This window comes from Rhineura floridana, chromosome 6 (assembly GCF_030035675.1).
Source record: "Rhineura floridana isolate rRhiFlo1 chromosome 6, rRhiFlo1.hap2, whole genome shotgun sequence".
In the NCBI taxonomy this organism is placed as follows: Eukaryota; Metazoa; Chordata; class Lepidosauria; order Squamata; family Rhineuridae; genus Rhineura; species Rhineura floridana.
In genome coordinates, this window is record NC_084485.1 from 91,003,297 (window position 1) to 91,028,681 (window position 25,385).

The window sequence follows — 25,385 nt, forward strand, 5'->3', positions numbered from 1 at the left end:
ACAAAGGAAGTACAAATAGTTTGGGTTTTTTTACAATAAACAGGTGGACAACTACCAGAAACCATTTGCTTTTGCTGTCCAGCTCTTTATTGTTTTAAAAACCTATTTATTGTAAGTTATGTTGCGTAATTGGAGTGCCCACTTCCCTCATCTATGTATTAAGGATATTATTGCAAGTTGAGATAAATATATGTAAGTCTTTATGATCCAACGTTTCATACTTTTGTACTAGGGGAAAAGAGGATAGGGCTCCTGCATCTTTGTTATGTAAAAAAGGGAATTTCATTAGGTGTAGCTTGCGTGACCACTTTTAAAGGTACAAAAACTCTGCCCTCTTTTGCATCTGCTGACTCTGCTTTGGTTCCTTATTAACAAAATTCTTCTTTGATTTCATGAAGCCCACTCAGCGATAGCAAACAAGACACCATCCATTCTGTGAGGATCAATGGCCAGACAAGACAAAATGGATGAAGTTGGTTGCATGCTGGGGCTACACAGAACAGATCCCATTTACCCCAAAACATTAATTGATTGCATTGAATTCATTCCAGCCCACTAAAAATGGAGTAAAACAGATGGCAAATGCAAAAACACTTAAGAGCCAAACTTTATGTGACATTGTATGCATCTTTGCATCTAGCCTGCATGTTCTTTTAAAAAATGCAGAGTACATCAACTGTGGAGTCTAATTAATGAGATGGGGAAATGTAAGCTTTTCCTCCTCTATGGCAGCCCAGAGGAAAATTTCTTGATTTCTCCCAAAGCATCCCTGAAGCAAGTACCTTCAGAAGAGCGGTCTTCCTCAGGACTACAAGAAAGGATTAAATTCTCCCTCCACACATGTTCAGATCCCATTATCCTTCAGCCCCATCGAGCATTGTTCTTCAACCTTGGGTCCCCAGATGTTACTGGATTACAACTCCCACCATCCTTGACCATTGGTTAAGATGGCTGAGGTGATAGGAATTGTAGTCCAGAAACACCTAGGGACCCAAAGTTGAACACTGCCATAGAGGATGCAATTTGCATGGGGGAACACCCCCCCCAAATAGATGCAAAACATCACATGTAGTTTCATTCAAAGGTAATGGATGTTGCAATAAGCTGTAAAGTGGACTTCATTGAAATGTGTGGAGGAAAACTGAACTGTTATGCTATGGGCGACATGTTTTGAAAAAAGAGAAAATGGTCCAATTTGGATATAATGCTAAAGCGGAAGAGAGAACCTTTTTCGGGTCAAGGCCATATTCTAACTTTCCTGGGGCTCATGCCAGTGACTAAAGTTTGGTTAAGCATCATGTGCATGAGCTGGCATGAGCCTCCGGCTTGCATGTTTCCCCTTGACTCCTCCTCCCTTGGTGGTGCAGCCTCTGGTAGGGCTGCAAGAAGATCAAAAGCATCTGCTCTTGGTTTTAAAATAACCAGAATTCTGAATTTAACTCAGGAAACTCAGTTAATTTTAAAAATTGGGATAATAAACCGTTCTGTTTAACTAGAGTTCCCCTAAATATGGGCATAACAAGGAACACTGGTTAGTTTAAAAGTAGAAATGACAGCTTCTGATCTCTTCCATGTGGCCATGGTAAAAGAGAGAGAGGCAGAGGAGGAAGCGTGCAAGCCTAAGGCTCATTCCAGTTTGTGCATGTAGTGCTGCATCTAAAAAAGTCTGACAGGATACCTGACCAGTTTAAGCAGCAAAGGACTTGGAAATCTGGGCCTAAATGCAAACATCTGAGTAATTCCCATCTTCATCTTGATCAGGAGTTGAGTGATCTAATTTTAAACAAGAAACAGCAAAATAACCCATAGGCTCACATGTCAGACGGCAACTCTTACAGTGGGAAGATTAGACTGTGGTTAATCCCAAGAAATGATGGAAGTACTTGAACTGGTTTGATGCTGAGGGGATGCTTAGGGCATGAAAACTGCCTTATATCAAGTAAGAATATTTATCCAGTGAATCATCATTGTCTACCCTGACTGGCTGCAGTTGTTGAGGGTCCCAGGGAGGGGTCCCTCTTGTCATTTCCTACCTGAACATTTCAGCTGGATGTGACAGAGGCTGAACCTGGTACCTTGCAAGTTTTGTGCTGTGTCATTTGAGCTAAGGTCCCTCCCTAAATGTGGGCCCTCAATCATGACTCCCTGTTTATGCAAATAGACATTAATCTCCCAGAAATGCCCATCTGCTAGCTAAGGTTAAGTGAGTATATGGCCAACCAGCATGGAGATATGCAATCTGTAAATATCAAATATTTGTGTGGATCAAGTACAGCAATGGTATATGTGCTAATCCAACAAAAATAATTCTCATGTTAAATTTGTAGGGAATACAAATGATAAGATTTCTAAACTACCATCTGTTAGGGGACACACAGAGATATTATGAGCTGTTTCCTCTGCTGTATTCTCCAAGAATTCCTGTCTGCAACACGGATTGATCTTGAGCTGCTGTGATGTAAGAGATGGGTTTGTTCATTTCATCCATTTCTTACCTTAAATTTGTGCTGCTATATATATTGTGCATCTCCAGATCCATCCAAATAAGCTGAAATAAATTCTACTGGTTGTTGAGTTTGTAGAAACAATAAAAGTGGTGAGACCACTTAGAGAACAGAAAAATACAATATATATTAAACCACAGTGAAAAAGCAGAAGCATGCTTTTAAGGAGGGGGAAGGGAATCACCCCCTAAAAAAACAAGCCCCACCAAAACTGCACAAATTTGAGTCAAAATAAGCTTTAAAAATCTCTTGCTTCTGTATTGCTGAGCCCCCTCCCATTACTGGGTGGGACAGTGATTTTAACCCAGCAACATTTTAACCCCTGTTTATGACCAAGCATAAATCTTAAATCTTTTTAAAGGCAAGATGTGCCTCATTCACTTCTAGAGTCTCTAGATTAGGGGTATATAACAAGTGACCCTCCAGATGTTGTTGGACTGCGTCTGTTAGAATTGCTTAATATATTTTTAATAATGTTTTTAACCCTTTTTTAAAGTTACTTTTTAAAAATGTTTTTAACACTGTTTTGTTTTAATGTATTTTAAGATCTGTTTTTATGATGTTTGAAAGTGTTTTTAACGCTTTGTTTGCCGCCCTGGGCTCCTGCTGGGAGGAAGGGCGGGATACAAATTAAATAATAAAATAAATAATAAATAAAATAAACTCCCATCAGCCCCAGCCAGTAGTCAGGAATGATGGAAACTGTAGTCCAACAACATATGGAGAGCCACAGGTTAGCAATCCCTGCCCTAGACTATGTTTATTTGGAAGATAGATTTTATGGCCGGTAGACGAGAGGAATTTTTTGTGTGTGTAACAGAGGTTTCAGATACAGTTCTGTAAAACTGAAAGCTGATGATTAAATCTAACTGTCAAGGAAGTAATGTCCCTCTGATATACTGCATACAGAGTAATTGCAACAGTTCCTGTGTTGCAGAGAATCTTCCCTGCTTGTTATCGGAGGCATACTTTTACAGTATAGTAGTATCCATCAAAACATTGGAATAGTTTGGGTGCCATTCTACTTAATTTAGGAAGCTGTTTGTGTGAAGCAATTTTTTACATAGTTTGGCCCATTTTAACAATGTCAGAATAACCCCAATTCTTCACATAAGTAGCTTTCCATGTGCAATGATCTTCTGGCGTCATTTCCCATAGTTACCACTCTGCAAGGTTGTAACACATGAATCAGGCCTGAGGCTGTGTCTCACTGTTTGATTTGGCTTGTTCTCTTGTGTCTGAAGTAACAGAGGCATTGACTGAGGGAAGACGGAGAAAAAAGCAAGCAGGCAGCAATAGTAAATAAAGTATTAAGGCAGGAAATACTTTTTTCCTCTATTGGGTAAAATGTTGCCACCCTCTAAGGTGCCACTGTATGCCGTTGGCTTCATGCTAAAGCAGGCCCTGCTAGCCAATGTTTAATTTGGCTTCTCTGCAGAATATTTTGTATTGCCCAGGTAAGGCTGTTGTAACAAGAGTGGTTTCCTCAGACCACAAAGCAATCTCTATAAATCTGCAATTTATATGCAAACCAGGTGGAAACATGAAGATTCCTCCGTAAGAAAGGCTACTGGGATGTGTTTGTGTGTGTGTGTGAGAGAGAGAGAGACAGAGACAGAGAGTATTACATCACATCAACTTCATTCATTCCCTCCTTTGAAATGAATTATTTTTGAGCTTCCTGAAGGCAAGTGCTTTCACTTTGTTGGAACAGACCAGGCTATGCAACCTTTCTGCTTTTTTCAACATGCAAATTTGCAGTACTTAGAATTATCAACATTTTCTCTACAGTGAAACTCATAACCTCATGCATTAATAGAAGATGTTGATAATTATGAATTCTGTATAAGGCCCTTCTGTTCGTCTACATCAAAACAAAACAATTTTCTGAGGATGTATTCAGACCAGCACTTCTGCTTATGCAATTGCTTCTGATACACCACACCACATCCTGTGAACCCATCATGGTTTGCACTCCATTTCCTGACTTTTTTTTTATTCTCACAAAAGCTTGTAGCTCATTAAATAGGTACAAGCTGGGATTGTCCATGTGGAGCATCTCGTAGATTTGGATCAAACTATGCTGCTGCATGTGCTTTCCAATGAGGCCTAATATGGGACTTTTGCCATATAAAATAAAACTTATCACACCTGGGAGGGACAGGACCCAAGTGAAGAGCAGCACTGATCAGCAACCAAGGGTGAAAACTCATCTGGCTCAAATACACCCTAGGACATTATCCTGGAATGAGGGGGGCATGCTGTGCAATAATTGAAGTGTAAAAATCAGTAGCGTGTAACAAGGAGCTCTTTACATCATTAAAATTATTATTTTTCCTCTTGACTTCCTATTTGCCAGGTTCCAGCATTTTCATTGCGTGTATGGGATAATCAAGATTCCAGCCCCATTGTTTTGCCACACTGGGGCAATTTATATTGAAATACAGGAATTTAATGAAGTTTACCATAGACAGTAGACTTTATTATTTTCACACAAGATTGAGTTTAGTCATGGAAAGAATCACAGCCATGTTTTATTCCTCTATTATAAATATGCAGTGTATTCCTATGCATGTTCACTTGGAGGCAAGTCCCATTGTATCTAATGTGCCCCCTTTATATCCTCAGCAGAGTTCTCTATTGCTGTAACAGGGAGGTCTCCAACTGGAACACCCCCCCAACCGTGGAGACCCAGGGCCACAGTATCCAATGACAATCCATCCACCCTTACTGGGAGCTTTAGAATTAGAATTTAGATACATATAGTGAGTCATTGGGGAACAATAAGGTGGAACAATTTAATGTGGATTCCCCTGAAACATCTAATTAAATGACATTGTGCATGCTGTTGCACATTTATTATGATAAAATGGGTAGAGCTATTATTGGGCACACTAGTTTATATTTGGCTGTGCCTCAAACATGTTTTACTTCTCACCACAATATCCTGTACATCTATCAGATTACTAGGAAATTAGTTCTCAGGTTTAAAAAAGTTTCTAACCCTCCTGTTTGCTGCAATTCCAATGGGACTAGAACCAGCTTTTATTGATCTAAGTTTGTATTTATAGCTCTCTGTGTACTCCAGTAGAAGGGCCTAGTGGGGGGGGTCCTTTAAAAAGAAAATCAGATATATACATTAAAATCCAGAGGAGTTCCCCAAATTTATTTTGTATGTGGAGTTGGTTGCTACTGCTCGTGTATCAGATGTACCACTCACTCTTCACATAGAATATTGTATACATTTTTCCAGATGAGACAGGCAACTATCCACATAGAAATTTCTGTGCAGCTTGATATTTTAGTACATGACCTTGCATGAATCCAGTAGGAGACTACCTCTTGCACATCTCTTTGCTTTGTGGGGTACAGAAGATAGGGATGCATGATCTGGCCTGGCCAATAGTGGCACCTGTAACTCTCTCACAGAGAGTTAAGGTTAAGAGTTCAAAACAGAGCACTGAAGGAGTAAGTGAAGTTGTTATGTCTGCTTCATGGGGGAAATATGTTGGAGGCTCATCTCTTGTGTACCTCAGCCTTCTGAGGTCACTCAGATGGCAACCAGATGGGGGCCTTTGTTTGATGGTACCTAAATTATGGACCTTCCTAAACATATTTGCCAGGTGCCAATATCGTTATTTTTAAATGCCAGGTAGTCTGTCCTGTTTTCTAATGGTTTATCTTCTTGATTTTCTGGGTGGTTTATTATTATTTGAAGATAATGTTTTTATTGTATTACTCTTATAAGAAATCTGTAGACCAGGGTGGGGAACCTGAGACTTGTGGGTCATTTGTAGCTTTCTAGGCTGCTCAAGGTGGTTCTTGAGATTCTTCTTTGGTACTGCCCTCTCCACACTTGTGATCAGTGCCTGTAATGATGCCTTTTGCTTTCCTAAATGGAGGATGGAAAAGTGTGTGTCTCTGTAGAAACCTTGAGTTGGTATCTGATTAAGTCATACTCAGAATAGACCAGCCTTTTCCAACATGCTGCGCTGCAGATGTTTTGCACTACAACTCCCATTAGACCCATGCAGCATGGCTAATGGGATTCAAGAGTCCAGCAACATCTATAGGGCACCAGGTGGGGGAAGGCTAAAATAGATCTACTAAAATTAATGGACTGAAGTTAATCATGACTAACCTAAGCCCATTGATATTAGTGCGTCTACTTGAAGTCTAACTTTTGCTTGGCTAGAATGTAGCCTACCATGTAAAGGTAAGAGTTGTATCCGTTACTCCACTGATTTTTGCCTCTAGCTTCATGCACCAAGGGATGTGCCCTGGGACTAAAAAAAGGTTCCCCGATCTCTGCTTTTACAAAAGATAGCATAACAAATTCCATAAACAAAACAATGTTTAACTAGTTCATTACACAGTCCAATTAAAGGTATCTCCTAATGTAAGAACATAAGAAGAGCCTGGCTGGATCATACCAAAGGCCATCTAGTCCAACATTCTGTTTCCACCATGTTGTTGCTGGTATGTGTCTTCCATTACGAGTTATGGCGACCCTATGAATCAGCGACCTCCAACAGCATCTATAAACCATCCTGTTCAGATCTTGTAAGTTCAGGTCTGTGGCATCTCTTCTTTGGCCTTCTTTTTCTACTCCCTTCCGTTTTTCCCAGCATTATAGTCTTTTCTAGTGAATCATGTCTTCTCCTCATGTGTCCAAACGTCAGTTTCATCATTTTAGCTTCTAGTAATAGTTCTGGTTTAATTTGTTCTAACATCCAATTATTTGTCTTTTTTGTGGTCCATGGTATCAGCAAAGCTCTCCAACACCACATTTCAAATGAGTTGATTTTTCTCTTACCCACTTTTTTCACTGTCTAGTTTCCACATCCATACATAGAGATTAGGAATACCATGGTCTGAATGATCCTGACTTTAGTGTTCAGCGATACATCTTTGCATTTGAGGACCTTTTCTAGTTCTCTCATAGCTGCCCTCCCCAGTCCTAGCCTTCTTGTGATTTCTTTATTGTCTCCATTTTGGTTAATGACTGTGCCGAGGTATTGATAATCCTTGACAAGTTCAATGTCCTCATTGTCAACTTTAAAGTTACATCAATCTTCTGTTGTCATTACTTTATAGTCTTTTTGACGTTCAGCTGTAGTCCTGCTTTTGTGCTTTCCTCTTTAACTTTCATCAGCATTCATTTCAAATCATTACTGGTTTCTGCTAGTAGTATGGTATCGTCTGCATATCTTAAATTATTGATATTTCTCCCTCCAGTTTTCACACCTCCTTCAGCTTGGTCCAATCCCGCTTTCCGTATGATATGTTCTGCATATAGATTAAACAAATAAGTGATAAAATACACCCGCCTCACACCCATTCTGATTGGGAACCAATCGGTTTCTCCATATTCTGTCCATACAGTAGCCTCTTGTGCAGAGTATAGGTTGTGCATCAGGACAATCAGATGCTGTGGCACCCCCATTTCTTTTAAAGCATTCCATGGTTTTTCATGACCTACACAGTCAAAGGCTTTGCTGTAATCTATAAAGCACAGGGTGATTTTCTTCTGAAGTTCCTTGCTCTGTTCCATTATCCAATGTATGTTTGCGATATGATCTCTGGTACCTCTTCCCTTTCTAAATCCAGCTTGGACGTCTGGCATTTCTCGCTCCATATATGGTAGGAGCCTTTGCTGTAGAATCTTGAGCATTACTTTACTTGCATGGGATATTAAGGCAATAGTTCAATAATTACTGCATTCCCTGGGATCCCCTTTCTTTGGAATTGGGATATATATTGAACGCTTCCAGTCTGTGGACCATTGTTTAGTTCAATGTCCTAATTGTCAACATTAAAGTTACATAAACTTTCTGTTGTCATTGCTTTAGTTTTGACATTCAGCTATGGTCCTGCTTTTGTGCTTTCCTCTTTAACTTTGATGAGCATTTGTTTCAAATCATTACTGGTTTCTGCTAGTAATATGGTATCGTCTGCGTATCTTAAATTATTGATATTTCTCCCTCCAATTTTCACACCTCCATCTTGGTCCAGTCCCACTTTCTGAGTGATAAAATACACCCGTCTCACACCCTTTCCAATTGGGAACCAACCAGTTTCTCCATATTCTGTCCTTACAGTAGTCTCTTGTCCAGAGTATAGGTTGCACATCAGGACAATCAGATGCTGTGGCACCCCATTTCTTTTAAAGCATTCCATAGTTTTTCATGATCTACACAGTCAAAGGCTTTGCTGTAATCTATAAAGCACAGGGTGATGTATGTTTGCGATATGATCTCTGGTACCTCTTCCTTTTCTAAATCCAGCTTGGACATCTGACATTTCTCGCTCCACACATGGCAAGAGAATCTTGAGCATTATTGTATTTGCCTGGGATATTAAGGCAATAGCTCAATAATTACTGCATTCCCTGGGATCCGCTTTCTTTGGAATTGGGATATATATTGAACGCTTCTAGTCTGTGGGCCATTGTTTTGTTTTCCATATTTGGTGACAACTATTTGTCAAATTTTGGACAGATTCAGTCTCAGTAGCTAGTAGCAACTCTATTGGTATGTCATCTGTTCCCGGTGATTTGTTTCTTCCAAGTATTTTTAGAGCAGCTTTCACCTCACATTCTAAAATTTCTTCATCATATGGTTCCTCCATGAATGAATCTGTCATCCCTGCATCTCTTTTATATAATTCTTCAGTGTATTGCTTCCATCTTCCTTTTATTTTATCTTGGTCAGTCAGTGTGTTCTCCTGTTGATTATTCAACATCCCTACTTTTGGTTTAAATTTCCCTTTCATTTCTCTAATCTTTTGGAAGAGGGCTCTTGTTCTCCCTTTTTTGTTGTCCTCTTCTATTTCTATGCAATAACTATTGTAATAGTTCTCTTTGTCCCTACCTGCTAGCTGCTGTATTATTGCAGTTAGGGTTCTGATGGTGTTTCTATCTCCTTTTGCTTTTGCTTTCATTTTCTCTTTAACCATTTTTGGAGTTTCTTCAGTCATCCATTGAGGTCTTTCTCTTTTTTTAACTAGAGGTATTGTCTTTTTGCATTCTTCCTTAATAATGTCTCTGACTTCAATCCATAGTTCTTCTGGTTCTCTATTAACTAAGTTTAAAGCCTCAAATCTGTTCCTTATTTGATCTTTATATTCTTCTGGGATGTTATTTAAATTGTATTTTGGCATTATGATTGCTTTGTTCTTCTTTAGCTTTACTCTGATTTTTTATATGACCAGTTCATGATCTGTACCACAGTCTGCTCCTGGTCTTGTTTTTGCAGAAAGTATGGAACTTCTCCACCTTCTGTTGCCAATCATATAATCAATTTGATTCCTATATTGACCATCTGGTGATGTCCACGTGTACAGTCGTCTTTTTGGTTGCTCAAAAAATGTGTTTGCAAGAAAGAAATTATTGGCTTCACAGAATTTAATAAGTGTTTCTCCTGCTTCATTTGTATCTTCTAAGCCCCATTTCCCCACAATTCCTAGTTCTTCCCTACTTTTGCATTCCAGTCCCTCCTGATTATCAGAACAGCTTGTTTTAGTGTGTGATCAATTTCTTCCTGTACTTCTGTGTAAAATCTCTCAAATTCCTCTTCTTCTGTGTTTGCCATTGAAGCATAGACTTGGATGATGGTTATGTTAATAGGTTTCCCATTAAATCTCATTGATATAACTAACTGAGACCTTGCATTATAGCTCCTAATTGCTTTTGCTACATCACTTCTCACTATTAAAGCAACCCCGTTTCTTCTTAATTTCTCATTTCCTGCATAAAATATTTTGTAGTTGCCTGGTTGAAAGTGTCCCATTCCCATCCATTTTAATTCACCCATGCCAAATATTATAATGTTGATGTGTTCCATTTCTTGCTTGACAATTTCTAACTTTCCCTGGTTCATGCTTCTCACATTCCATGTTCCTATTGTGTACTTTGTACAACTCCAGACTCTCCTTCCGCATCAGTCTCTGGGCTTCCTTTCAGCTTTGACCCAGTGGTGTCATTAGTCAAAGCACTACTTGTCCATTTTTCTTCCCTAGTAGCTCACTGAGTGACATCTGACCTGGGGATCTCATTTCTAGCATTATCTCATGTTGCATTTTGGATACTCTATTCATAGGGTTTTCATGGTAAGAGGTATTCAGAGGTGGGTTACCATTGCCTTCATCTTAGTCTAGATGCATCTTAGTCTGGTGTCTCAACTTTGACCATTCCGCCTTGGGTGCCCCTGCTGATGGAGAATTTTTGTCCATTGGGATCTTTAAAAAAATATTTGAGGACACAGGCTTGAAGCAAAAAGGTAGACCTTTAGCTTCCCAGAGTTTGCCTCAACTTAGGGTATTTGGGAATCTATGAGCACCCCCAGTTCTATTCCTTTGCCATAGGGGTTCTTATGTCCTTATACTTTCTCAGAAATCCCATTTCCTTATTTATAAAATACATAGCCCAAGAGAGGGGATTATATTTACATACACTGAGCTTCATTTTAAAACCGCACAGACTCAGGAAAAGACTGGATGACTCTGGCAAGCTAGTATCATTCAGCCTCATAGAGGAGGAAGGCCACCCCAGAGTACCCTTTTCTTAATGAAAACACACTTATAAAGTTATAAATATAACACACTGGGTTATTTTAAAATCATTATTAAATCTCACTATTTCTCTTCATTAAACATTTAATACTTATTACAGACTTTTCCTCTAGAGGGCATTATTGCTTTACTCAAGAATCAAATATTAGTGATTCTACTTATTACATCAATCACAACTTTTCTCACAGATTAAACGCTCCTTGATTCCAAACAATTGGTTAATCAATATCTGTCAGTCATGCATTGGCCAAGTCTTGGCAAAGAAACAGAAGGTCCCTGTGACCGCTGCTGTTGCAACAGGTTTTGCTTACAGATCTGATCGAGGCCTATGGAAATTTAGGGTGCTCTGTGAGCCTGAATCTCAGGTCTTAATAGGCCTACAAGCCTATGCTTAACTCCTTATGATTATGAAATATATACGTTCTTAATAGCTATGATCATATATGTATGGATATATAAAATTCCCCATTACTGCTAGGAGTCTAGCCTCTTGGTCTAGACTCCTAATGGCCTTGTTCTCAGCTTCTTCAACACTCTCAACCCCCCTCACCACATTAGAGTGTGCATCCTAGAGCAGGGTTAAAGGAGATAGAGGAGGGATCCTAGAGGATGGATGGCTAAATATCTGTGGGAAGCTCATGAGCACAAAACCACTCACCACCTTCCTAACCCTACCCAATGCTCAACATCCGGTCAGGATTGTGCTCATAGAAATGGAATTGTTAGAAAAAAGCTCTCAAATTACACAGGCTTTTATTTATAGTAGACAGCAGCCACACTAAGGAACTAGGTTTGTGTAAACAAGAGAAGGTAAAATACCTCTTTTTATCAAAATTTGTATTTGCTTTTATTTTTGTATAATATTGTGTATCAATATGCCAAGGACAACAGCTGGTATAGCACAGTGGGGAGGAGAGCCTGGCTGGGAGTCCAGAGTCTGTGAGTTCAAACTCCCGCTCGTGTCTCCTGGGTGTCAGGGGCCAGCTAAAGATCACCCCCACAGTGAGTGGCTCAGTTGCCCTGCCACCTGTGCAGCCATGGGCAAGCTACATAGTCCCAAGGAGCTCAGTTGCCCCCCAGCTGGCAGTTGCAGACAAGGAAGGGGCTGACTTGTGCAGCTGTGGCAAGCTGAGCAGGCTCTAGCCAGCTGGGGAGGACTAGCCTCAGAGGGAGGCAATGGTAAACCCCTCTGAATACCGCTTACCATAAACACCCTATTCATAGGGTAGCTATAAGTCAAGATTGACTTGGAGGCAGTCCATTTCCATTTTCATGCCAAGGACAATGTTTTATAATTACTATAGATGTTTTTAATTGTAAAAAAGCAGGGGTAAGAAAAATAACCACCCTTCAATTGTTATAAAGTTCACTGTTCAGTCTTATGCTTTGTTCCTATGCTGGCAATGGAAACCTTCTTGCTCTTCTATATACCTAGCCTCTGCATCAGACCCCAACTGATGAGTTTCAGGGGAAAAACCCTTCTGCTTTGTTTCCAGGTTTCAGTATAAGGCCCTTGCTATGTCTGTCTTGCTTCTTCAATTTGTCACCTTTTTTGTGGTGGTCTGGACCTTTCGGTACTTTTGTCTAAATTTTGATGGCATAAGCTTCTTTGCAATTTTGGCTATTGCATGCAAGGGTTCAGGCTTATAGATGTCTTATATGAGTAATCAAATAGAATGAATAATTCCACAATTCTTTTCTGTAATATGGAAGCCTCAGATTCTAATCATCTGCAACATCCGCAGAATAATTGGCCAGAATCTAGCACAGAGTGGTATCCTTGAGCAGATAGGTTTTGAGCATATCTAAGTCTCTGTTGGATTGTGCTATTGTTTGTAATAGACTGACAATCAATATATCCAATTTTAAGCAAGTATTTGTGACACAGCAGGTTTTAATATTAGTCTGAGAAAACTGTTGATAACAAATTTGCTTCTGAAACGTGTGTTTTCTTGCGTATAATTTCCATTCAGTTTTGGGCAGTATTTCTGTATGTCATCCTAACCAAACGTATTAACTGTAATGGTAAATATTAAATAAAATGCTGCTTTTTAAAGACATGGAAATGGCTATTGACGAGATTGTTTTGGTTTTACTTACTATCAAGAACACTTTGAACAGCAATTTAAATACTTCTCTTTTGTTTATTAAAAAAGACTATGTTGAGTGAACATTTTATTAATTTACTGTGTTGAGTTAAGTAATATTCCGGTTGTCTTTATCCAGGAATTAGTAGTTTCCAAGCTACTATTTGACCTGTTTTCAGAGTACTGTATTACAAAATCATTGTTAATTATCATGCTGGCTGAGGCTGATGGGAGTTCCTCAGTCTTGCTGGAGAGCCTTCAGAGCCAAACAAAAAACATAAGAGCCCTGCTGGGTTAGACCAAAAGCTCATGTGGTCCAGCATCGTATTTTCCCATTTGTCAAACAGTTGGCTATGGGGAGCACACACGCAGGACAGGAGGGCAAAGTATTCTCCCACATTGGGAATTCACTTTTTTCACAGCTGCCACATATTGGTTCAGCATTTTCATCAAACTATCCCCTATGACACAAAGATCTCTTACACTCAATCAGTGCCAGCTCAGACCCTATTAGCATAAGTGTGAAATTAGGAAAAAATGTTGCACTATTATGTTTAACTTTGTACTTGCTTACATTGAATCCACATTTGTCATTTAATACCCATTCACTCAAGATCATGGATAAAGTCTCCTCCTTAACAACAATCTATAATCGTAGGACAAATCTTGGCAACAGATCATGGTTAAGGAAGAGAGACTTATCCAGAAATGAAGGGCGTAAGCAAAAGCAAAATGGGGAAGTCACCATTTTATTGCCTGTAAACATCTTCTGCTGTAGATTAACTGATCTCCATCTGGCATCTCTCATGTATCCATCTGTTCCTAGGCTTCCCCCCCTTTTTTGGGGGGGGGAGAATAAATAAAACTGGGAGGGCAGCTCATTAGTAATTGGTCTTTAAAAAGCTGTATCAGTAGACTTTGTGGTAACTTGTATTTTATATAAAGCATACCCATGAAAACACACACTCAAAGGAGAGTATTTTACAGGAACTATGCCAAGGGGTTGACTGTTCCATATAGACGATGCTGAGTTTTATATGTGAGCTCTTAAGACAGTGCATTCAGACAGATTATGATTGATATTAGTGATTAACCAATTATTCAGTGTACATACATATAAGGTTTGACTGGAGGAAAACAAAAAATGCAACCCACAGTGAATTAGGTAAAAATACTAATTGCACAGGATGCATTTTATCTTCACCTATGTGCAGCTCTTTCCTTAGTATATCTGCTGTAGTTCTAAATTCCTGTTGTGTCTTAGCACTGAAATGGGGCATAGCTACATTGATGTGATGGTGCAAATGCCACTTGGTCTCAAAATGTGAATGTTAACATGGTGCACCTGAGCCAAGAGACTTGCAGGTGACCCAGCTGCACTCACATCTTGCAAAAAGGAAGATGTGTTTTGAGGCATCAGTATGAATGCTGAATGGTGTTTTCCCAAACTCTCTTCAAAATAAATGCAAAGCTTTAAATCTTAATACCTAGACCTCAGTGTCTTTCCAAGAATTTTATAGAGGTTTTCACTTATCCTTTTAAAATTTGTATGTGGTATTTTTCGAACTAAATAATCTTAGTTCTACTGCCACAAGAGTGCTGAAAAAAACTCCAGAACTGCAAATGTTTGCGTTGTCTGTTACCCAATTAACATTTCATTTCTATGAAATGACTTTGCAACCTCAAGTTATTGCTTGCTTTAAACAGTAGATGACATTGGTGTGCTTTTGTCTTCATCAGTTAAGAGTTAAAATACATAAATTTCTCTGTGTTGGCATGCAACATGTCCATCAATTAGCCAAAACCTGCAGGCATTAATTTGTCAGTTCTCATGTCATGTGTATGCATCTGTTTTAACTAATCCATAGAGAACTATTGGAAACAAAAATTAAATAGTCTATGCAGAGAACACCTTAAAATAAATCCATGCCAGCTTCCCAGCAAACCTGGCGTTGTTGTTTGTTCTAGGCTTATTTATAATTAAGCTATAAAAATGCAAGCAAAGTGGCCTTTGTTTTTATTGTATTTTTATTGTTTTTACTATCTAGTTGTTTTTAAAACTTGTAAATTGCTTTCATGTTTTTAAACATCAATATAATAAAATAGCGGTATAAATATATAAAAAAATAAAATAATTGTACAAATCTTCCACCAGAAAGAAATATATTTAAATTTCCATGTACTATGGAATTCATTTTTGCCATGAACTTGAAAACAAATGCATTTGCTATGTTAATTTTATTTTCACCCCTTTAATTTAGGAACAGATTCCAGTTCCAGTTTACCATCCAACTCCTAGCCAGACTCGCCTCGCAACACAACTTACAGAAGAGGAACAAATTAGGATAGCGCAACGAATAGGCCTTATACAGCACCTGCCGAAAGGAGTCTATGATCCAGGAAGAGATGGTTCTGAGAAAAAGATCAGAGAGTAAGTTGTAAAAAATTACACTTTTTATGGCAACTTCACTTAAATTATTTATTTTATTTATGTCATATATTTATATACCAGTATTTTTATATTTATATATTGCTTTTCATCAGAAAAATTGTCATTACCAAAAAAGTCATAAGATATTAGATAATGATATGTAAAAACAAAACAGCAGACACTTTAAAACATCAGAAAACTTCACAAAATAGGACAGCATAAACATCCCATAGATCAGAGAAAGCTAAAATGGTCCACCATAGACCTTGGTGAATAAGAATGTCTTGAGGCGGTGATGGAAGCTCAAAGATGTAACTGTCCATATCACCAAGGTGCCACTGTTGAGAAGGTGCTTGTTCTCATCCTTTTCAAAACCTTGTTGCAATAGGCTGGTTCCACACCGGAGTTTATAGCAGAATTAGTGCTGCTCATGCATGCTCCAATAGTATCTATTCATAGGGTTTTCACGGTAAAAGGTATTCAGAGGTGGTTTACCATTGCCTTCCTCTGAGTCCAGATGCCTCTTTGTCTGGTGTCTCAGCTTTGACCATTCCACCTTGGGTGCCCCTGCTAGGAGTCTAGCCTCTTGGTCTAGACTCCTGATGGCATTGCTCTCAGCTTCTTCAATACTCTCAAATCCCCTCACATGCATGCTAGTTTTTTTAAAAACATACTCCACATGACATTGTCATCAAAATCCCAGCCCAGACTTTTTTTAAACACATTTAATCTGGATATCTCCTTATCACGGAAGATCATATAAGTAAAAATAATCCCTTTCTGCAGTCACTACTGTCATGGATGTTTGTTAGTGCATTTCTTGTCACATGCAAGATCATGTTTCAGTGGGTGGCCTCTAACATCACTCCCTCCTTCTGTTTGCTCCACATCTGAGGCACAAGCCATCCATCTCGATTCCAGCCACACAGATGATATGAGTACCTGTTCCCACTAGTGGCCACATGCTGAAGGTATATTCAAATTTCAGCAACCTATTAGGAGCTGTTCTCTCAAGATCTCTACATAGTACATTTGGGGTATTACCTAAGACTGTACATACAATCACTCTTTAAACAAATTTAATAAAGAGGTATTGCAGAAGATGTCAGTATCATTTAAAAAAAATCTTCCATTTTGCCCATTATGAAACATGTCATAATATTTGTTGTTGACTTGCACATTTGGAGCACAATGCTTCTTCCCAATTTTCACTGATATGCTTTCACACCACAGCACTCTGTGCCCCATCTCACACTACCAGAGGGTCCCCTAAGTCTTAGGAGGCAGAATGCAATAAGGACTTCTGTTGGGTGAGCAGCTTTAGGCTTATGGAAAGCCTGGACCCAAGATAGTGGCTCCAATCCAGAGAAAGTTGTTTGCCCTGCTGATTTTAGAAGGGTCACTGGCTGCTAGCGAACTAGGTGGCAGGTGGTACTCAGCTGTCACTGCTGAGTGGTGAAGGACCAGCTACTGGAAGTTGTGATCCATGGCATCATTTTTGTTTGTATAATTCTTAATTAAGAAACTGGCTTGTACACAGGTATTGCCCTCCCTGGTTGCAAAAATACAGATTTATTTCTTCCTTTAGTAGGTGGATACTCTTAACTAGCAGTTCCAATATTGCCTGCTGATCTTTGAAGGTGGCCTATAGAGAAGGTCATATCAAGAGCTGCAACCAATGTACTGGTAAATTTGTGTCCAGGAAGACCTCCCTCTGCTACCAACATACATACGGCAGCAAGCAGTTTCCCTCCACATGTCTCCTTCACACCTTCATAGCTCAGTTCTACTAATAGTATGATGATTTCCATAATGGCACTGCAAAGCAAATACACTTATAAGAAAAAAACATGCTGTAAAATTCTCCAGCCTGAATTTGATTTATATTTTGCTTTCCTACATGTCTCAAAGCAGCTTACAACTTTAAAGTATTACCACAGAAAGCAAATCCAGAAAACTACAAAGGAGTCATAACAAACTTTCATCCATGGGGAGGGGATTGAATGTAGGACTTTTATTCAGACCAACCAAAAGACCACAAAATAGTAATTGAGCTTTTGAGTTCTAAATCTTCATGATGCTGAGTAAAACTGCCATCAAGTTTCAAGTTTGCAGCTATAACAGTCTTAGAGTCCTGCAGAGGTTTTGCAGACTGAAATGGATTAGCCTCTGCCAACTTACTTCAGGTTACACCAATGGCTTCTGGGAAAGGAAATGCTCATGGCTATTCCCTTTTATTTTAAAAGTATAAATTCTGTTTATTTACATAAAGTTTCCAACACTAGGTGATAACAGCAAACTCAGTAATTTATAAGCAGCTTAAATAATAAAACCAGAGAATATTCAAAATTACGTGAAACTAGTGTCTAATATAAAACAAGAGCAATCTTCAAGTCTGGTATAATCACTGTCTTCATTATCTAAATTGTTTTACAGCACAATACTGTGCATGTTGACTCATTCATAAGTCCCTGTATTTCAGAGGGGCTTCCTCCCACATTAGTGGGCATAGAACTGCAGCCTTAATAAATTAGATTCAGAGTGATAGCTGCATTGAAGTCTGTAGTTCCACATCTAAGATTTAAAAGTTAGTAAGTTTTTGGCAAAACTAGTATTAGAGAGTGAGTTCAGCAACAAGAATTTCTTCTCATGCTTTCATGACAGTTGGACAGGTTAATATTTCAATTGAGTTCAGATTTTCTCCATCTTGTTTCCTTTTCCTTTCTAGATGTGTGATCTGTATGATGGACTTTGTTTACGGGGACCCTATCAGATTCCTGCCATGCATGCATATTTACCACCTGGACTGTATAGATGACTGGTTGATGAGATCTTTCACATGTCCTTCCTGCATGGAGCCAGTGGATGCGGCACTGTTGTCCTCCTACGAAACTAACTGAGCCAGAGCTTCTCTCCTGACCTGTCAAGGAAACCATCCAATTTAATGGGGTTTGATCCTTTGTCATCTACCCAAAGAACCAGGGATTAGGAAACAAAATCATGCACAATAAAAGCTCAATTCTTAATAATTTTAAGAACAAAAAAATCCTGAATAGCTGCAAGTACTGACAGAGGGAGGGAGGAAGAAACACATTTATAGAATATAGAAAAAGTAGGAAGTTATTTTTATGTAAAGCCTTGACCTCCCATGCTTAAAAATAGTTGCTCCTTAAGAAAAGCCTGTTAAGCACACCCATTCAGAGGAACTGTGTAAATAATAGTGGAAATTACAAATTAAATTGTGTGGACACAACCCACCAGGAAGTTTCTTGCTCAGGCATCTTTGACATGAATGACAAGAGTACTACCGGTGCATATATGTGAGTGAGTGAGCTCATACATACTCTTGCTAAAAAGGAGAAAGGGATGCTGGAATATCCTTTGTCCTAAAGAAAATTGCATTTTTTTGTTCAGGTTGCTTCACAAGTTCCTGGTATTTGGGTCGATGCTCTATTTACAAAAAAAAGCTACATTTTATAACACTGGCACAAAATAGTTTTACGCTTGTTTGCACAGTTTTTTTATTCATTGGAAATGGAATCCATTTTGCCTTAGGTCTTCTAAAATAGTGTATTATTTTGGGGCTGGCTCTATGCTTGAAAACCAGTTTATTTATAACCTATTATAAAAGTGCTGTATTTTGTTTGCAGTTAGGATTATGTGGACTTTGAGAAGATCTCCTAGCTTGTAAGCAAACCTGAGATGCACTCTTTTCTATATGAGATATTTTAATGTAAGGATATTTTAAAAAAATCAGAACACAAGTCAGTGTTTGCCTTCCTAGCTTTTTCTTTCATTGTTTCCTTTCTAAATAGATTGCAGAATTAAAATACTAAAATTGATCTTAACCCTTACCAAGCTAAAACAGAGCATGAGTAAAGATGAAGGCAAAATAAAGATTATCCCAAACACACAATTTGTTCTGGTTGCCTTCCTTCAAAAAGATTCATCTTGGATCATATAAAAAGGATACTGCATCTCTCATTCTTGTAATTCGTAGATTCTCAAGGCCATACTGTGTCTTGGACTCTGTATTAAGTATGTCTTTGGTATTCTGTTGGCTGGCATAGCGGTCTATCAGCAGATATTAAAATGTATATATTATGTTTTGTACAAAAATGCAAAATTCGTATTTGGCAAAGAATTACATAGAACTGATCAAGTTAGTGATCTACAGGTGGCAAGGGCTGTTCCAAGTATTTACATTTGAGACTAGAAAAAAAATCGCTATGTGCTTGACAGAGGCAGTCTTGCAAAGAGGGTAGCTGTAAAAAAATTATCCACTTAGCATGTGGAGGTTTGTCCTCTTGAAATGTTCTTTAATGTGACTTTATACTTTTGACTTAAAAGCTTATACATTGAAAAGTCTTAGTATAGCATGAGATGCAGGTTCTAGTTATCAACAAGGACTGTTTGATTGTTTTGACTACATGATTCTGAGAAACTGTATTTGAACAAAATACTGCACTGAAGGTTGTACGCCTATAGTTTAGAGCCATTACATGTTAAATAATTTCTATAAAATTGGCAGAATGCAAAAATCTCCACTACCTTGCAGAAGATGCTTTACAAGACACTGTATATTATTTCCATTCAAATGCCCCATTGTGCATAGTGGTGTACACATAACACCTGTGCAAGCAACCTTCCCTGTTCATTTTTGTGAACAGGGTAGATTAGAGAATGCTCAGAGCTGTCCCTATAACTGAAAACAGAGAAGCTGGGAGGACCTTCTGCGTGCGCATAGGAATCAACATACCTGCAAAAGATTGCTGACTTGGGATGAGAAGCTGCAGTCCTCCAAAATAGTGCCACAGAAGCCAGATTATACCAGCGTAAATGGTGCACTAATTGAAGAAAGCAGTTAGCAGTGTATAGCCTTGGGTTTATTTACATTTCTACAGCAAACCTTTTCCAATTTTTGCCTTTTTAATTCAGCTATTCTTAATTACAGGAAGTAAATCTGAGAAATAAATATGAAGTTGTGCAATATTTTAAGTAGAAAACCATACTACCTTATCATTCCATGTGTTGCTCTCCATATATGTTGATGTCTGTGTTGTCGAGTATTATAGCCAGTCTTTTCTTCTTTTACCTTTGGATTGTTAAATGGCAAATGAACAATTTTTTAAACACCTTTTTCGTGTTCATTGTTGTTTGTTCCAAGATTTTTTCCCAAGAGACAGATTGGAGGGAATGCTTCGAGAAAGTGAGTAGTAACTTTGCAGGGTTTTAAAGGTGCTTTTTGCAACTTCATTTTACCACTTACGAATTTACTACTTTTAATTAAGCTATTTATTAAAATGTTTATAAAAGGGCTAAGATTACAAGAGACATACTAAACACACAATTAAGTGCTCTTAAGCATATAGATTTGTGCTTTTGTTGTATCGCATTGCGGCCTTTGACTCAAACACCAAACTAAGTTTAAACGAATTGATTTTAAACCCTCATATCTTCATAACATGAACAAATACAGTAATACCTCAGTTAAAGAAGTATATGCGTTCTAGGACATTAGTTCTTTAACAGAAGCTTTGGTACCAGAGGTAGGAATAACATGGAAAGGATAGGGATAGGTTCCTACACCACAAAAAAGAAGAGCAGTTTAACATATTTCAGATAACCTTTTATTTAAAACTAACAATACTAATGTCTGAAATGAAACATCCAGGTCAGGTAAGCCTTGCATACAGACCACTTGAAGGCTTCTTCCAAAAGGCATCCACGAATGCTTACCTTGCCTTTTTTCTTTTATCATATAGCATCTTGCTTATAGCAATCTAAAGCTTTGAGCACAATTCTCCACTCTGTAAATTCGACTAGGCAAGCAAGGGGAAGGCACCACCACCACTGCCCTGTGCTTGGTGTCTCTCTGTGCCATCCTCCCCTACACTCAGGCAGATGCATCTGCAGCATCTGAAGCACTGTTTACTGCAGAGATACATGAGGCACCTGGCAAGAAGTGCCATTCCAGCCACACATGAAAAAGCTGCCTGCAGCAGTCACAGTCCGGTAGACGAGCCACATTCTGACTATGCCAGAGTGTGTGCCCCCCCACGCACCTAAAAAAAAAGTTGTTAAAAGGATCTTCTTTCCTGAGGATTTGTTAACTGAGGTATAACTGTACATATTTAAGACTAACGTTTATTATTTATTTATTTACTATTTGATTTATATCCCACCCTTCCTCCCAGCAGGAGCCCAGGGCAGCAAACAAAAGCACTAAAAACACTTTGAAACATCATAAAAACAGACATTAAAATACATTAAAATAAAACAACTTTAAAGACTTTTTTAAAAAGCTTTGAAGGCTTTTTTTAAAAAAAAGGTTAAACTTTTTTTTAAAAAAAGTTTAAAAGTATATTAAAAAGCAATTCCAATGCAGAAGCAGACTGGGATAAGGACTCAACTTAAAAGGCTTGTTGAAAGAGGAAGGTCTTCAATAGGTGCCGAAAAGATAACCGATGGCACCTAATATTTAAGGGTAGGGAATTCCACAGGGTAGGTGCCACCACACTAAAGACCCTTTTCTTATGTTGTGCAGAACAGACCTCGTGATAAGATGGTATCTGCAGGAGGCCCTCACCTGCAGAGCGCAGTGATCGACTGGGTATATAAGGGGATAAGATGGTCTTTCAGGTATCCTGGTCCCAAGCTGTACAGGGATTGTACGCCAAAACTAGAACCTTGAACTTGGCCTGGTAGCAATGGGCAGCCAGTGCAATTATTTCAGCAGCAAGATGACATGTTGGTGATACCCTGCCCCAGTGAGCAGTCTCGCTGCAGCATTTGGCACCAGCTGCAACTTCCAGACCAACCTCAAGGGCAGCCGCACATAGAGCACATTACAGTAATCCAGCCTGGAGATTACTACTGCATGGACAACAATGGTCAGGCTATCCCAGTCCAGAAACGGCCACAGCTGTCTTACCAACCAAAGCTGGTAAAAGGCACTCCTAGCCACTGAGGTCACCTGGGCCTCTAGTGACAAAGATGGATCTAGGAGCACCCCCAGACTATGGACCTGCTCTTTCAGAGGAAGTACAACCCTATCCAAAGAGGGCAACTGACCAATTATCTGAACTCAGGAACCACTAACACACAGCGCCTCTGTCTTGCTAGGATTCAGTTTATTCGCCCTCAACCAACCCACCACTGAGTCCAGGCAGCGGTCCAGGGCTTGCACAGCCTCTCCTGATTCAGATGTTACAGAGAAATAGAGCTAGGTATCGTCAGCATACTGCTGATACCTCGCCCCAATCTCCTGATGACTACTCCCAAGGGCTTCATATAGATGTTAAACAGCATGGGGGACAAGATGGTACCCTGCGGCACCCCACAGCACAACTGCCAGGGGGCCGAAAGACAATCACCCAATGCTATTCTCTGAAAATGACCCTGGAAATAGGATAGGAACCACTGGAAAACAGTGCCTCCGATACCCATCTCACCAAGTTGGCCCAGAAGGATACCATGGTCAATGGTATCAAAAGCCGCTGAGAGATCCAGTAATAGTAACAGGGTCATGCTCCCCCTGTCCTTCTCCCGATACAAGTCATCCATCAGAGTGACCAAGGTTGATTCAGTCCGATAACCAGGCCTGAACCCAGACTGGAATGAGTCAAGATAATCTATTTCATCCAAGAGTACTTGCAATTGCTGTGCCACAACCCTCAATCACCTTCCCCAAAAGGGGGGTATTTGCAACCCAGCGGTAGTTGTTGCAGACCAATGGGTCCAGGGTGGGCTTTTTCAGGAGCAGTCCAATCACCGCTTCTTTCAGGACCGCTGGAACCACTCCCTCCTGCAATGATGCATTGACCACACCTAGATCCACTTGGTCAAACCTCCTCGGCAAGCTTTAATAAGCCAAGAAGGGCAAGGGTCTAAAGGATACGTTGCTGGCAGCATCATTGCAAGCACCTTGTCTACGTCATCAGGCCACATCAACTGAAACTGTTCCCGAGATATTGCATAAGACGTTGCACTGAACACCTCATTGGGGACTACAGTAGATGTGGATGGGGCATCAAGACTGCTATGGAGGTGAGCAACTTTACCCTCAAAATGCCTTGCAAACAATTCGCAGTGGGCCTCTGAAGGGTCTAAGACTCCCATTTCCTGCAGTTGATGTCAACAGACCCCTGACAATACGGAAAAGCTCCACTGGACGGCTACTTGAGGATGCGATGGAGGCACAGAAGTGGGCCTTCTTTGCCACCCTCACCACCATACAGTAGGCATGGTTATGGTGTTTTACTTGTGCCCGATCAGCCTCACAGCACATCTTTCACCACTTGCACTCTAGCCATCGTCCAGCCTGTTTCATTGCCCTTAGCTCACTGGTATACCAAGGTGCAAACCAGGTTCCACAATGCTGAAGAGGGCACTCAGGGGTAACCATGTCAAGAGCCCAAAGCGCCTCGCTGTTCTACAGCGTGACAAGGGCTTCAACAGGGTCACCTGCTCTATCTACTGGGAACTCCCCCAGGGCATTCAGGAATCCTGTGGATTCCATTAGTCTCCACGGGCAGACCATCTTAATCTGTGACCACTCCTGCAGGTGAGGATCGAAGCCATAAGTCTAAACTTCACCAGGAAGTGGTCTGACCATGACAAGGGGGTGACATTCACAACCCCTATCTCCAGACCACCCCTTCCTCCATCTGGAGCAAAAATCAAGTCGAGGGTGTGCCCTGCCCTATGCATCGGGCCGGTGACAACTTGAGACAGCCCCATGGTCGTCACGGAGGCGATGAAGTCCCTAGCTGGAACACTAGAGGCAGCCTCAGCATGGACATTGAAATCACCCAGGACTATTGTTCTGGGCTGCTCCAGTACCACAGCCAAGATGGGCTCCGCCATCTCAGTCAGAGAAGCTGCCGGGCAGGAGGGTGAACGGTAGACCAGCAGCAACCCTAGCTTACTGTTTCCTTGGCCTGACACCAGGTCCAGGCTCTCACAGCCAGCTCCAAGACAGAGTGGTTTCCTGGTGACAGAGATGGAAGTTCTGTAGACCACAGCAACTCCTCTCCCACCGTCCCTGCAGCCTGTGCTCGTGTTGCACCAAGTATCCAGGTGGGCAAAGCTGGGTCAGATCAACTCCTCCGAGGTCTCAGTAATGCGCACCAAATCAGCACCTTCATCCACGATCAAATCATGGATGACTATGGTCTTATTGTGTATTTTACGGTATAAAGAGTTATCAAGCATACCTCCTGCACAATCTTCATCCATTTCAATGGCCCAATCAAGTTTACCTGTCTTTCTTGAATAGGCATAGTTTGCAAAATTACTTTCCTGTAAAGTCCATTAAAAAACAATGGGTGGTATTCAACAAAATACTGGCACTAGCAGAACAGGATGCCCCCCTCCCCCTGCACTGTCCCCAAATGTGCTCAGGAAGGTTTTGGGAACTCCAAGAACAGACTTAGGGGGCATGCAGGGGGAGGAGAGGAGAGGGAGATAATGTTCTGCTACGCAGAACGTTCTGCTATGCAAGGACACATCCATGTGCTGACAGAACGTTCTCAGTGCTATGTTGAATACAGTCCATAACTGCAATGGAAATAAACTGGTCAGTTTTTTAAAAAGCTTACCATCTTAAACATCCCTAATAAGGAAATTCCACTGAACTAGGATTTACTTGTAAATTTGGCTGTCTATGTCAAGCTGTAATTCCCATTGATTACAAACAGGCCTTGGATGCTGGAAGTCCATTCAGTAAGGGTATTTTGGAAAAAAGGTGCAGAAAGATTGAGGAAAGATGCTACATACATTGAGTGGAAA

General features: G+C 40.0%; 1 protein-coding gene across 2 annotated transcripts in view; it reads left to right on the forward strand.

Moving 5' to 3' along the window:
- Positions 1-20,751, forward strand: part of RNF11 (ring finger protein 11) — a 43,940-nt gene extending 23,189 nt beyond the window's left edge. For both annotated transcript variants that reach the window (XM_061632956.1, XM_061632957.1), the window contains exons 2-3: positions 15,424-15,593; positions 18,322-20,751. In XM_061632956.1, coding sequence (XP_061488940.1) covers positions 15,424-15,593; positions 18,322-18,493 — 342 coding nt within the window. In that variant the 3' untranslated portion in view covers positions 18,494-20,751. The remainder of the gene's footprint in view (positions 1-15,423; positions 15,594-18,321) is intronic.
- The last annotated feature ends 4,634 nt before the right edge of the window (positions 20,752-25,385 follow it).